The sequence below is a fragment of the Phocoena phocoena genome, chromosome 1, assembly GCF_963924675.1.
Source record: "Phocoena phocoena chromosome 1, mPhoPho1.1, whole genome shotgun sequence".
Classification (NCBI taxonomy): domain Eukaryota; kingdom Metazoa; phylum Chordata; class Mammalia; order Artiodactyla; family Phocoenidae; genus Phocoena; species Phocoena phocoena.
The window spans coordinates 12,028,781-12,041,875 of record NC_089219.1 but is presented as its reverse complement, the minus strand read 5'-3'; the positions used below and the strand labels follow the sequence as shown (position 1 = coordinate 12,041,875).

The following is a 13,095-nucleotide window of genomic DNA, read 5'->3' as shown; positions in this document are numbered from 1 at the left end:
AAGCAGGGGAGCTGGTACCCAACCATTTTCCATATACTCTGTGGCCTTCATGAGCTGGGCCCTGCAGGGGATACAAGGCTGAACAGGGCTGAGACGGGAAGGATCCTCGTGTCAGGGTCAGAGGCTGGGGACCAAGGGCACCAATAGAGGCCTAGGCATCATACTCGCTCCAGTTGTTTCTTAGCCTAGGATGGGACATCCACCCAAGAAGCAGGTGAGTCCCAGACCACGTGCCCATCCACGCCACTGCATCCCGGTCATCTCCTCAGCCACAACGATATCAAATTCCTGAACCCCAGGGACCCAGCTGGCCCATATCCCAGGAGCCTGCCTCAGTCAGAGAGCTCTGTGGCCTTAGAAAAGCCTCTTCACCTCTCTGTGTCTTCACGATTCTGAGACAAATCTGAGAGAATCACCTTTACTGTTTGTGGACGGGGCAAGGGAGGTTGGTAAAGGAGGAAGCCATTCTGAGGATACAATCTCTCCCCACCCCCCAACGCTCTGGGAAGGCAGGGCTGAGGGGCTGTATCCACTGCCCACCCTGAGAAAAAGAGGGTTAACCCAGCAGCCTCCATGCGTCCCCACCCTCTGAGGGGCCCAGCCCCAAATCCTCTCCTCCCTCCCGGGGGCCCCCAGTGCTCCAGGTGGGGGGCAGCCCTGCCGTTCTGCCGCCAGGCAGTATCCTGGGGTCAAGGCCTCCAGGTGAGCCCGGGCGGCTCTGAGAGACTCCGGGTCCTTGCTGAGGTAAGTCAGGAGGGGGCCGTCCCCTGCGGCTGGGCAGGTGCCGAGGGCCGGGGCTGGCTTGGAGCTGACGCGGAAGGCCTCTGGGATGGAAAATCCTGAGGGCAGGCAGGGAGGAAGGGATGGAGGGTGCCACTCAGTTCCCCCATCCCGCAGGGGGGCCTCAGCCTCCCGATTTTCAGGACCTTCCTCCCGTTCGGGGTCTTCTGGGGCACTGGATAGGGTGGGGGGCGCCCGCCCCGTTCCTAGTGACCCTGGCTACCGAGGGGTCAAAAGTTAACCCCAGGTAGGAGAGGGGATTTCAGCTGTCTCCGACCCCCACCCCAAGGGAGGTCACCCGGCTCTTCTGAAAACTTGTCGAGGCTCCCAGGGCTGTCTGGAGTGGGGCTTCAGTGTCTGGGGCACGTTCAGGGAGGGGGTGCCCACCTGTATCTGGCAAAGATCAAACAGGGTGCGGGTGTCCAGCAGGCACCAGAACTCGCCCAGCAGGGAAGTGAAGATGCCCACGAGGTCCAGCCAGCGGCCCATGGTCAGCAGCAGCAGAAAGAGGCCGCACATGCGTACCAGCACCGTCTGCACCTGGCTCTGCAGGCTGGGATGCTGCTGCCGCTCCTCTGCAGAGACACGGTCCCTGTCACCGTCCGCCTGTCTGCCTGCCCTGAGGTCCAGCCGAGTCGGCTGTCTGGAACCCCCAGCTCCCCCCGCTGCTCTCCTCAGCGCGGGCCTTCCCCTCCCCAGGCAGCCCCGCTCCCTTCCTTCTCACCCCACACCCACTCCCAGCAACTACAGGGGCGCTTCTTCCTCCCAGGCCTCACTGCCCACCCCCAGTCTCCCCCTGCAGTCAGGACAGGAGGTGTCCTGACTCCTATTTCCTGCACTCCCTCATCCGATCCATCAGGAAGCCGTATGAGCTCTTTCTACCAAGTAGATCTGGGTCCCAGCGCCCTTCATCTCTCACAGCAGGCTCCTCACTGGGCTCCCGTCTTCTGATCTTGACCCTACAACTCAGTGTGTACTCAGCAACCGGTAGCCTTCCCAACACACTAACGAGGTGAAATCATTCCCCTGCTTACAATCCTCCCAGGACTTCCCACTGCATTTGGAATAAACTCCAAACTCCTCACCTTGGGAGGTCCTGCCCCATGTGACCGGAGTCTCCTCTCCGACCTTATCTCATCTCTGACTTGGTCCCCCTTGCTCTCTAGCCCCAGTGATCCAAGTTTTCACCAAGCATGCTAGATTCCTTCCCACCACAGGGCCTTTGTACCTGCTGTTCTGCCTGCCTGACTGCCCTTCCTTGTCCTGACTCTTCCATCCCATCCCTACCCTGCAGCCAGGTGGCTCCTCCTAGAGCCCAGATCTGATCAGGTCACTTTCCCCTGCTTAAAACCCTGCAATGGGGCTTCCCTGGTGGCGCAGTGGTTGAGAGTCCGCCTGCCGATGCAGGGGACACGGGTTCGTGTCCCGGTCCGGGAAGATCCCACGTGCCGTGGAGCGGCTGGGCCCGTGAGCCATGGCCGCTGAGCCTGCGCGTCCGGAGCCTGTGCTCCGCAACGGGAGAGGCCACAGCAGTGAGAGGCCCGCGTACCGCAAAAAAGTAAAAAATAAAAAAATAAAATAAAATAAATTTAAAAAAACCTGCAATGGCTTCTCATCACACTGCCTTGCCAGGATGATGACAGCTCTCCATCAGGCCCCTGTGAACCCAGCCAGCCTCATCTGCTCCACTTGCCTCCGTGACAGCACTCCGTTTTCACGCCTTGTCTCACTTCTGGGCTTTGGCATTTATGGTTCCCTCTGCCAGGATCTCCTTTGCTCCCTCGTCTCTCCCAGGGGCTCCTGCTTACCCTTCAAGGCGCAATTCAAGTACCGTGTCTCCAGGCTCCCCCTGCACACTGCGCCCTTATCTGAGCTGCCCCACTGTGTGGCCCCTGCTAGCAGGCTGGGTGCTCTGGGATGGCAGGGGCAGGGTCTGAGTGTCGTCGGCCTCCCCAGGGCCTAGCACAGCGCTGGGCCTGGGTCAGACGGTGGGATGTGAGTGTCGAGCGAGTGAACTGCCGCCCGCGACCCTCACCCTGCATGTAGATGACCAGCAGGGTGTAGCAGATGGTGAGCGGCATCCAGAAACGCACAGCCTCCGAGGTGGTCAGGAAGTCCCGGTTGAGGAGGGTCACGGCTGTCAGGTTGCCCACTGCAAAGGTCACGGCCAGGGCGCGGCCCAGCAGCCGGGGGAGGCTGCAAGCGCCAGCCAGCAGGCCCAGGCAGACCCCACAGTAGCGCTGGCTGCTGTGCAGCTTGTAGAGCTGGCAGACGTGGCGGCGGAGGCGCCGGGTGCCCGAGCGGAGCAGCGCGGCCAGTCCCAGGCCCAGCAGCAGGTTCAGCGTGCGGTGCGGGGCGCCCTCCTGCAGGAAGCTCAGGCTGCAGCTCAGCCCGCAGCCCAGCGAGTACTGGCACAGTAGGTACAGCTGCAGCCTCTCGGTGCCCCGGGCGCCCTGGGCGGGGGAGGGGGCACAGAGGGGCCACGATTGTGTGCGCTCAGCCCACTCCTCGCCGCGCGGGGGCCCAGAGGGTGTCAAGGTACAGGTGGTCCACTCTGTGGGAGGCCGTTCCCGAAGAGGGAATATTGCCTTCAGGTCAAGCCCTACTGGAATCATTTCTTTCAGCTTAATTTCAATCATGATTACTACTTGGGACCTATCTGCTTGCTGAAGGGTGGTGGCTCAAAGCCTTCGAGGCCTGGGTTCAAAGCCCGACTCTACTTCTTGCTAGTTGTTGGCCACAGATAAGCCACGTGGCATCTCTGAGCCTTAGTTTCCCATGTGTGAGATCGGGATCACAGCAGACTTTTATCCCCTGTGGTTCTGAGGATGAGGTGATGCACCCAAAGCATCTAGCACCATGCCTGGCTCACGGGAAGCTCTTGACATCCGGGAGCTGCTGTGTTATCTTCTTGGACTGGGGTGGTGTCCACTCTGAGTGGAGACTCGGCTTTGGCGATGACAACCGGGCCCAGTTTCCTGTATTTGGGGGTGAAAACTAGGGCCCAGGGCCGGGCAGTCCTCACCCACCACTTGCCTGTGGTCTTACCTTGTCCAGGGAAAGCAGCATGGAGACAGCCCGGAGGGAGAACTCGAGCACCACAAGGGCGGCCACCCGGACCTGCACGACGGTCAGGATCAGGGCCAGCCCTGCCAGGTGCACGGTCTCCAGCGAGGCCCACTGGGCCCGCAGCCGTTCCTTTTCAAGCCGCCGCTCCGGGTCACTGTGGAGGTAGAGGGGGCACGGGCAGAGGAGCAGAACCACCAGCCTCGTCCCTGGAGGGGGTCACGGTGCCCCCACCCACACCCTCGGGGTTAAGGACGGGTGGTCTCTCCCTCCCAGTCCTGCCCTCGGAGGAGGCCAGAGTCGCATGCAGTGTGGGCTCCAGGGGGCTGGGAGGGGGCCGGGGAGGCGGGCACTCACTTGGTACAGCCCACGAAGAAGTAGACCTTCAGGAGGTTGTTCAGGACGGAGACTCCGCAGGCCCCGACGAGGCCTGACGGGGTTAATAGGGAGGGTAGGCAGCTTGGTAGGGTTAGAGGAGGGGGCGGTGGGAGACGCATGTGGGTGGGGTTCGTCTTGCGCCGGGCTGGTGCCCCGGAGGGGGTGGGGCTGAGGGGGATGGGGGAGGGGCTCACCTTGCAGGAGGGCGTCGAGGAGGCCGGAGCCCCACTCTAGGGAGGGGAGGCTGGGGAGCCAGAAGGGGAGGGACGGCAGGGAGAACATGGCCGCCAGGATCCAGCCCCAGCCTCCGGCCTGGTCTGCGCCAGAGACACCGCAACGTCACCACCACCGGGCAAAGGTGGTGGAGGCGAGGGGAGGGGCTGGGAGGGGTCAAAAGCCCAGGCGAGGGGAAGGGAGGGAAGGGGAGGGGAGGAGAGCCAGGGCCTTAAACCTTTGGGCTGCTGGGTTAAGACCGCTGCCCAGGGTCTCCCCATTTGGGCAGCATGGGGTGGGGGGGGGGCATCTCTGGGTGGGCTGGTCTCTGTCCTGCTTTTCTCAGGACAGAGACCAACCCACCCCTGGGCCTTGCCACCCATCCCTTCCTGAAGCCCCAGGCCTCGCCTCTTCTGCCCTCCCCCAGCCTCCAGTCTGGGTCCCGCCCTCAGCCCAAGGTCTGGAAGGGGGGCTTCGATCTCCCCACAGCCTGAGGTCAGGCTCTGCTCTCTCAGCCCAAGGTCTGGAAGGGGGCGTCTCTCCCGCCACAGCCCGGGGATGGGATCCAGCTCTGGGTCCTCCCCTCCTGCGCCGTAGGGCAGCCCGCCTTGACGATCCTCCCCGTGTCCACTAGGTGGCAGGCCTCACTTGGCCTACGGGGCGGGGCTGGCTCGCCCCAGTTCTTTTGGATCCTCCTTTCTCAGACCGAGGAGAGCGAACCAAGGGTGTGGGTTCGGGGGTCGGGAGACTGAGGCTGCTAGCAGAGGGGAGTCGTTGAAGTAGACAAAATAGAAAACTTTATTGGTTTGGAGTGTGCAGTAGGGCTGCCCCTGGGGAGCAGCTCTTTGCAGACATGGGGTGTGGCGGGGAAGGTAGTTCAGGCTGCTTGACCTCTCCGCCAGTCCTGCCCCTTCAGGGACTCAGCATCCACTTCTGTAGCACAAAGGTCGGTGCAGGCCTTAGGAACACGCCCATGGTGGGAGGGTGGCTGCAGCGTGGGGAGAGAGCCTGGGATGAGGTCGCCCAGCTCTACTACCTTGGGCAGGTTACTTCCTTTCCCGGGACCTGAGTCTGCTCACCTGAACAATGGGCACCATCAAGCGCTACCTTCCAGGACTGTCGTGAGAATCTGTGCAAATGTCCACAGTGCTGGGCACCTAGGGGACCCTCAGTAAAAGCCCTCAGTTGATGTGCTGAATTGTGTCCCCTCCCCCTCCCCAGATTCATATATTGAAGTTCTAACCTCAGAATGTGACTCTTTGGAGACAGGGTTAAAGAAAGCTTAAAGAAATTGCTTAAAGAAAGCAAAATTGCTTAAAGAAAGCAATTCTCAAAGGAAGTATTGATGAGTAAGTTAACATGAGGTCATTAAGGGTGGATCCTAATCCAATATGACTGGTGTCCTTATAAGAAGGGACTAGGACACAGACACACAGAGGGAAGACCATGTGGGGACATGGAGAAGACGGCCATCTGCAAGCCAAGAAGAGAGGCCTCAGAGGAAACCAACCCTGCCGACACCTTGATCAGACATCTGGCCTCCAGAATTATGAGAAAGTAACGTTCTGTTGTTTAAGCCGCCTAGTCTGAGGTCCTCTATGACGGCGGCCCTGGCAGTCTAGCACAGACGATGACATTACGGCCTCACGGTGCTCCCCAGGGCCTCCCCACATGTATAGCGATCCCTCAGGGGCACCCCAGCACCCACGGTCCTGGCTCTTGCCAAGGGCACAGGTCTGGGCTGGGCAGAGCTGGGTTCTCTGCCCCTTCAAAGCTGTGTGGCTTTGGTCAAAGCACTTCACCTTTCTGAGCCCCCGCTTCCGAATCAGTAACAGAGCATTTTACGGTCTCATACCGTGTGAGGACTAAGCGATCTGGGCCACACGTAAGTGGCCCAGCTCATGGTAATGTTCACAGCCTGAAGCAGTTATTATAACAATGGGATAAGGTTACCCAGGACAGAGAGGGAAGAGAAACTTTCTGGAGAACAGAGTGGGTGGCGATTCAAGGAGGATCCGTTGGCCCTGGGTGGGCCATGGGGCTGGGTTGACCACAGCTGTCTACACTCTCCCCGAACCTGCGGCAGGGCCTGGGCCTGGGCGGGCTCCTGGACAGCCATTCCCAGGTGGAGCAGGCCGTCGCTTCCTGCCAAGGGCACGGCTGTGTCAGGGTGAAGGACGCCGCCTAGCTGCCCTGGTGCTGGGCCCGCCCGGCCAGTTTCCGGAGCTCATCCCAGAAGAGCATGCTGAGGATGGTGTGGGGACCCAGGCGCAGGTAGGTGGGGCCCAGACCCTTGTAGAGCGCCAGGGGGCCCTCCTGCCGCCAGATCTTCACCAGGCAGTCGGCGAGGCCGCCATACAGCTGGCCCTGGGGACAGACACAGGGCAGACATCACTACAGGTGTCATGGGGCCCTGGCTGGCACAATGGGGTGTGTCTGTGTGTATGGGCTTCTGTGGCACATCAGAAAGGGCACTCCGCCAAGCTCGGCAAATCACATAATAGTAACCCTTCGGGCTGTGAAAGTTAAAACAGGGCCTCTTCCTCCAGGCAGCCACAGCCCCAGGCCAGGCGCTCAGCTTGGTTAGCGGCACGCGGGTGGATTTCACCGCTAACTCAGCCCGTGGAGGGCACCTCTGTGTTCGGCACACCTTGCACCAGTGTACGTGATGGCCCCTGTGCACCTGTGAGGCTGGGGGGTCAGGACTCAATTCTGGTTCAGGCTCCCCCACCCACCGGCTGTGTGACCTCAGGCAAGTCACTCGATCTCTCTGAGCCTCAGTCTTCTCATCAGGAGAACGAAAGTTGTTGTGAGGACAGAATAGCATCCAGGTGTGAAAATGCTTAGTACGTGCTTGGGACATAGGTGTTCAGCACACAAGCCGAATTGTGTGTGTGTGTGTGTGTGTGTGTGTGTGTGTGTGGGGCACACTTCTCCGTGTCTCTGGCTGTGCGTGCGTGCGTGCGTGTGTGTGTGTTGGGGGATGCTGTCCAGCTCCCGCGCCCTCCCCCACTCTGTCCCCTGCTCACCCTGCCCGCTCCGTCCACAGGCTGATTGTACAGCCGCGTGCTGGCCACGTCGAAGGGGGTCATGACTGTGACCACGGCTACACTGCTGACCATGCCCCCGGCCAGGGCCACCAGCCAGCTGTCCTCTGGGAGCCACTGTGGGGACATACAGGCTGCTGAGCCCTGTAGTGTCCTCCCCCCTCCCCCACGCGGTGCCCACCCCATCCTCTCAGTGCCCGGGGGCTGGAAGAGCTAGGGAGAGGGGGGCTGATGAGGCCCCTCCGGCCACTCCCCCCCCCGCCCCCCGCCGCCCTGAGCTCCTTTACAGCTGGAGGGTTCACTGCGGACTCTCCACTCTTGCTGGACCCAGGGCCCTCGGCTTTCTTAAGGGGCCTGTCACCACGCCCTGGGTTTCCCTGCGTGGGATCCAGCTGGAGATGTGGAGGCGCGATAAGGGGCGCGGGTGTCCCCCGCTCCTTACCTGTTGCTCTTGCACCCAGGCCTTGGCGGAGGCGAACGTGGCCAGCTGAGCAGCCGAGCCGACCATGACCCGGGGCACGGCCCCACCCACACCCTGCCACAGCCCCGCCAGGCCCCGCTGCCGCCAGATGGTCCCCAAGGCATCCAGTACGTTCTGCAGGGAGAGGGCACAGGGTCACCGGGCGGCCCCTGCCCGCCCAGGGGCCCATCCAGCCCACCCAGCCGGGGAAGCCCCGGGGAGTGACGGTCCCCACCTGGTGAGGGTGCTGGTGTCCCACAGCCATCGCGGCCACCGTCTGGGCCTGCAGCTGCGTTTTGACCTGTGAGAGCAGGGGTGACACAAGGCCTGGGGCTGGAACCTTAGAAGACCCTGGATGAGCTGTGCGTGTTGAGGGCACCCGTCCCCGGGCCCTGACGCCCAGACCTCCCTGAGCCCACACCTGCAGCTTTGGGTGTGTGTGTGTGTGTGTGTGTGTGTGTGTGTGTGTGTGGAATAGGGTTGGAGGTGAGGCTCTGGAGTCGGCTTGGGTCTGCATCTGGTTGTGACCTGGGACAAGTTACTTAACCTTCTCTCTGCCTGTCTGCTCACCCTTGGAAGGCTGCTCTGGGGACCAAGAGAGATGACGACTGTAGCGTCCAGGCTGGGATGTGGGGCCCGCTCTCGATGGAAGCTTTATGCTTAATTTGCACAGGGCATGCAGGAAGACAAGTGACCACGTGGCCCTGAGCTAGCACACCTCTTGCCACCCTCTGCCCCCTCCCCCAGCTCAGGACCAGTGGGGCGGGGGCCCCAGGGGAGCAAGGTTCAGGGCGAGGCCCTGGTGCCCTGGACAGAGGGGCAGATTCCAGGCCTGGGCAGGGATGTCCCAGGGAGCAGCCCCACCCCATCTGCTCCACGGAGGCCAGCCCAGGAGGCTGCAGAGCCCCCATGGGAGCTGGGTCCCAGGGTGGGAGCAGATGGAGACAAGGCACTCACCAGGTAAGCAGGGCTCCCCACGAAGGCTCCCAGTGCCCCTGCCACAGCGCCCGCGACCACAGTGCCACCTGGCTGCTGGGCGAGCCCGGCCTGGCATGCCAGGCTGTAGCAGTAGAAGCGGACGCCGTTCATGAGGCCCTGGTAGAGGAGGCCGGCAGCCAGCCCCTTCTGCAGGCCGCACAGCCCATCTGCACGGGCCACAGCGACGACAGAGGCCACAAAGCCCCGGTAGTGCCGAGGATAGGTGCCCCGGGCCTGCAGCTCCCCCTGCAGCTGCAGCCGCGTCTTCACCACCTCCAGGGGGTTGGTGAAGACACAGGCCAGGCAACAGGCCGAGGCACCCAGCACCAGGTCCACAGCTGGAGCCACCGTCTCCTTGGCCTCCGGGCCGGGGGCCGGCTGTGCCCGTGTCAGGGGCATGGGCACGGGCCCTGGGGTGGCGGTGCTTAGGCTGTCTTCACTCCCACAGGGCCACAGGGCTGGGGATCGAGGGAGCCTGGGGCCATGTCTGGAGGGCAAAAGTCCGGGTCAGAGAGGCCTGCTGCTGCCAGGCGGCCTGCTCTATCTCAGGAGTCCACCTACTCTGCTCCTTCCTGGGAGCCTGGGACACGCCCCCGCCGGCTCTGGACCAATCCCAGCTTCCTACGTCCCCCACACCTCCCTGCCGGGGAGGGCCTGGACCCTGGGATCTCGGGGAAAGGTCACCTGGGCCCCAAGGGAGACACGGGGGGGTGGGGGTGGGGTGGGGTGGGGCAGAAAGTGCCAATCAGCCAAGACACCTCCTCCTGACCCTCTGGTCCTCCAGCCTTCCCTCTGGCCCTGGGCAAAGGGCTGGTGCCGCTGCCCTCCCTCGGGCTTGCCCAGTCCTGCCGTAGCTCAGGGCCCTGGGCAAGAGGCAGCTGCTTGGGAGGCTCCTCTCAGCAACTCAGCAACGCCTCCCCCCCCCCCCGCCCCGCCCCACCCCCCTGCTACTGTGTGCCGTCCCCTTTCCCGGCCTCAGTCTTCCAGTCTGGCTCCCACAGTCTGTGGTCCCACTGCCAGTGAGAGCAGAGGGCTCTGGAGTCGTGTGGAACTGATCTGGAATCCCAGGAGCTGCTATTATGTGTGCCCTGGGCAAGTCAGTTCCTTTCTTGGCGCTTCGGTCTCTCCATCTGTAAGATGGGGATACGGATGCCCACTGCAGAGGTTCTTTGGAGGATTACAGATGTGTGAAGAACGCCGAGCACATCGCTTCACTCAGTAATAGGCGGCCCACATCCCCCCCTGCCTGGGGGCCCTGGGTGGGTAGGAGACGGAAAAATAAGGGCCACTGTGTCTCAAGGAGTGACCTTGCAGCTTGGGTCGCTCACCTGGTAAGGACTTGCCCCCTAGTCCTGCCTCTCCTCTTGGTGGGAGCTGCTCCTGGGCGGTGGTTCTCCGGAGCAGAGGCCCAGGCATGGGAATGGACCTTTGTGCCTGGTGAAGAGGGACCTCCCAGTCCTGGGCACTACTGTCAGGTGCCAGGCTGCTCAGGTCAGGGGCCGGCACCACCTTGCCCACCTCGGCCTCGGCCCCATGGTACCTCTCTCCTGCCAGGGCCACCCTGCATCACCCAAGTCCCAATCAGAACCAGAGGCAGGGCCGCCCTGCCCAGAACCCCACCTCTGTGGCCTCCACACCTGCTTCTTCCAGGTGTCCACCCCTTTCCTCCCAGCTGTGAGGCCCTGGAGGCCGCAGAGCTCCTCCTAGGCCTGGCAGGCTGGGCACCCTCCGGCCAGCCCCGGGGTAGCAGCTCAACAAGAGGTCTTGGGGACAGCCTGGATTCTCCCGTGTTGATCCCGAGTGGCCGGCACTCAGCCCCCAGAGCTGGGGGAGGCAGGGCAGGCAGGAGTGCCCTGCCCTGGCAGTGTAGCCACGGCCTGGGACTCGAGCTGGTGGCTGCCCTCCCCTGGCCACTGCAGGAAACAGGAAGGAGGGCAAAGGTCCGGCCAAGAAGCTCCCAGGGCCCGAACTCCTCCACAGAGTGAGTGCTGGGGGGCAGCCGCCAGTGATCTGGATCCCGGTGTGGGCACAGAGCATCTGACGGAAGAGCATTTGTGGAATGAATGAGGAACAAAGGGCCGAGTGGCCTGAGAGGAGGTGCCGAAGATCCCTCACCTCCACCATGGTCAAAAAGGGCCAGTGACGAGTCTTGGCAATATAACATGTCTATTTTATTTTAAAAAACAAAACCCAGGCCACCTGACCCCTTCCCCCAGAGGGCCCTCTTGGGAAGGACCTGGCTCCAGCCAGGCAGGGGACACAGGCTGGTGGGCTTTGCTCCTCTCCAAGCCCTCCTCCCTCCCCTTTGCTCCTGGCAAAAAGGAGATGGCCTGATCCCTGGGTCCTACGGGCACTGCCAGGTTTGGAGGAGGGGAGGTAGGGGGCCGTGGACATGCAGGGCCTCCTGGTAGCCAGGGAGGGCCATCCCGGCCCCCTGCAAACTCCCGGGCCCTGGAAGGCAGGGAGCAGTGTGCTTGGGGATGGAGCTAGTGAGGAGAAGACATGCACTGAGACCGCGGTGTTCCAGCTTCCCTCCCAGCCGGGTGAATGTTCAAACATGAACAGGGATGGCCGGGCACTCAGAGCCCCCAGGGCGGCCTAAGCCTCTGCCCGGGCCCCTGACCCAGGGGAGGAAGAGGGGCTCCTGCCCTCTGAGTCCTGCTCCCCTCGTGGAGTGAGGCGGTGGCCCCGGGGAAGGGGGCCGTGCGTCTGCAGAGCCCATAGGGCTCGGACCCTCTGCTCCCAGCACTTCCCAGTTGCCACCTGCCAGGCAGGAGGCCCAGGGTGCTGAGCACCCGTTCTGGATCCCTGGGAGGGAGACCGTGTCTCAAGCCTCAGTCGGTGGTTCTGCTGCCCGGGAACGAGGGTGGGAGCCTGGCCCCAGCAGCCGCTCGCGTGCCTCCCTCTCCGGCCCCTCCGGGACGCCGGCCAGCTCCGCCTCAGCACCAGGGGTCCCGGGAGGCTCTGCCCCGGCACAGGCTGTCGCTCCGCTGCCAGGCGCTGTGGATGAGGCTCAGGGCGTCCTCGAACTTCTTGTTGGAGGCTTCCTGGATGGCCTTACGGGGGAGGTCCACCTGTGTGGGGCGTGCAGGGAACCTGAGGGCTGTACCGAGAGCCCCCAGGAAGCCGAGGGGCCGTGGGGTTCCCTGGCACCAGGTGTAACCTTGCCCTGGAACTACATCCACGCTGCTGAGATCTCCTGCTCCTCAAGGAGGGGCTCAGGCCGACGGGGTGCGGCTCCCCGAGCCGCCTCCTTCCAGGGACGGCCCCGGTTCTCGGAGGAGGGGGCTGGGGGTGGGGCCGGGAGGCGGGCCGTGGAACTCCGCCCAGGGCTGGTCCGGAGCTTCCGCGGGGCAGCCCAGCACGCGCTCAGACTGCGGTCTGTCCAGGCATTCGATGAGGCCCTCTCAGCATGGTGCGGAGCTCCGTGCCCCCATCATCCGGGCGCAGCTCTCGCCCCACCGGAAGCAGTTAATGCCGGCTTTTTCGTGGGAACTGAGAAGGGCAGGAACGGCGTTTCCTGGGCTCTGTGCTTAGCTTTAGCCTCACACTCACTGGGAGGCAGGGTCTTGCCCCTTTGGTTTTACACGTTCAGAGCTCCTAGTATGGTGCTGCCCCAGGCCCCCAACTCCTGCCTCGGTCTGTGCCGCGCAGGGGCTCCTTTCCCTAGGGAATGGCTCCACTCCGCAGGGGCCTGGGCAGCTGGGTACCTGGTAGATGGTTTTCCACCCGGAGTTCAGTGCAGACAGGAGTCGGTCCAGTTCAGATGTACAGCTCAGGTAAATGACCCAGGGTGGGAGGGGCTGCTGGCTGTCCTGGGAAAACTCCTGGGGAGAGCGGGGGCCCCAGGTGAGCAGACACAGCGCTCCTTCGGCAGGGCCCGCCTCCAACGCCCCCCACCCGGCTCACCAAGACACAGTACTCCTTGCCCGGTTCAGTGGAGACGGTGCTGATGTCGGCCAGCTGGGCGGTGCCCAGGGAGCGGAAGAAGCTGGTCTGGCAGTCCTCGTGGCACGTGAAGAGGCGGCCATCCGTGACCACCAGGCAGCAGGGGATGGGAGTTACCCCCTGGGGGATGACCTGAAGGGTGCCGGCAGAGCGGAGGGGAGAGGCAAGCTGGAGCTCTCCAGGTTTGGTCTGCACCAGGACTCTCCGCGTCAGGGGCCTGCCAGC

The 13,095-nt window shown here is 63.2% G+C and overlaps 3 protein-coding genes across 3 annotated transcripts in view; all 3 read right to left on the bottom strand.

The window, feature by feature from the left end:
- Positions 1 to 749: 749 nt before the first annotated feature.
- Positions 750 to 4,506, bottom strand: TMEM82 (transmembrane protein 82). Its single transcript, XM_065897475.1, has 6 exons — positions 4,419 to 4,506; positions 4,204 to 4,276; positions 3,829 to 4,003; positions 2,816 to 3,233; positions 1,168 to 1,355; positions 750 to 839 (listed from the first exon to the last, which is right to left on the bottom strand). Exons 1-6 carry the CDS (start codon positions 4,504 to 4,506, stop codon positions 750 to 752), a joined length of 1,032 nt encoding a protein of 343 aa, XP_065753547.1.
- Positions 4,507 to 6,621: 2,115 nt separating this feature from the next.
- SLC25A34 (solute carrier family 25 member 34) lies at positions 6,622 to 9,321 on the bottom strand. The gene is made up of 5 exons (XM_065895718.1): positions 8,902 to 9,321; positions 8,180 to 8,245; positions 7,927 to 8,079; positions 7,467 to 7,601; positions 6,622 to 6,804 (listed from the first exon to the last, which is right to left on the bottom strand). The coding sequence occupies exons 1-5, from the start codon at positions 9,319 to 9,321 to the stop codon at positions 6,622 to 6,624; spliced, it is 957 nt and encodes a 318-aa protein (XP_065751790.1).
- A 2,540-nt stretch (positions 9,322 to 11,861) lies between these two features.
- PLEKHM2 (pleckstrin homology and RUN domain containing M2) overlaps positions 11,862 to 13,095 on the bottom strand; it is a 37,674-nt gene continuing 36,440 nt past the window's right edge. Inside the window, exons 18-20 of the mRNA XM_065885374.1 lie at positions 12,832 to 13,002; positions 12,633 to 12,749; positions 11,862 to 11,996 (exon numbers count right to left, since the gene is read on the bottom strand). Of these exons, the coding sequence (XP_065741446.1) occupies positions 11,862 to 11,996; positions 12,633 to 12,749; positions 12,832 to 13,002 (423 nt within the window). The remainder of the gene's footprint in view (positions 11,997 to 12,632; positions 12,750 to 12,831; positions 13,003 to 13,095) is intronic.

Excerpts from the sequence above, each read along its gene's own strand:
- TMEM82 (XM_065897475.1), bottom strand. The coding sequence starts at position 4,506 with ATGTTCTCCCTGCCGTCCCTCCCCTTCTGGCTCCCCAGCCTCCCCTCC. Across the intron at positions 4,277-4,418 it reads CCTCGACGCCCTCCTGCAAG|GCCTCGTCGGGGCCTGCGGA; the intron begins GTGAGCCCCTCC and ends TAACCCCGTCAG. Across the intron at positions 3,234-3,828 it reads TGCTGCTTTCCCTGGACAAG|GGCGCCCGGGGCACCGAGAG; the intron begins GTAAGACCACAG and ends TCCCCCGCCCAG.
- SLC25A34 (XM_065895718.1), bottom strand. The coding sequence starts at position 9,321 with ATGCCCCTGACACGGGCACAGCCGGCCCCCGGCCCGGAGGCCAAGGAG. Across the intron at positions 8,246-8,901 it reads TGGGGAGCCCTGCTTACCTG|GTCAAAACGCAGCTGCAGGC; the intron begins GTGAGTGCCTTG and ends CTGCTCTCACAG. Across the intron at positions 7,602-7,926 it reads CCTGGGTGCAAGAGCAACAG|TGGCTCCCAGAGGACAGCTG; the intron begins GTAAGGAGCGGG and ends ATGTCCCCACAG.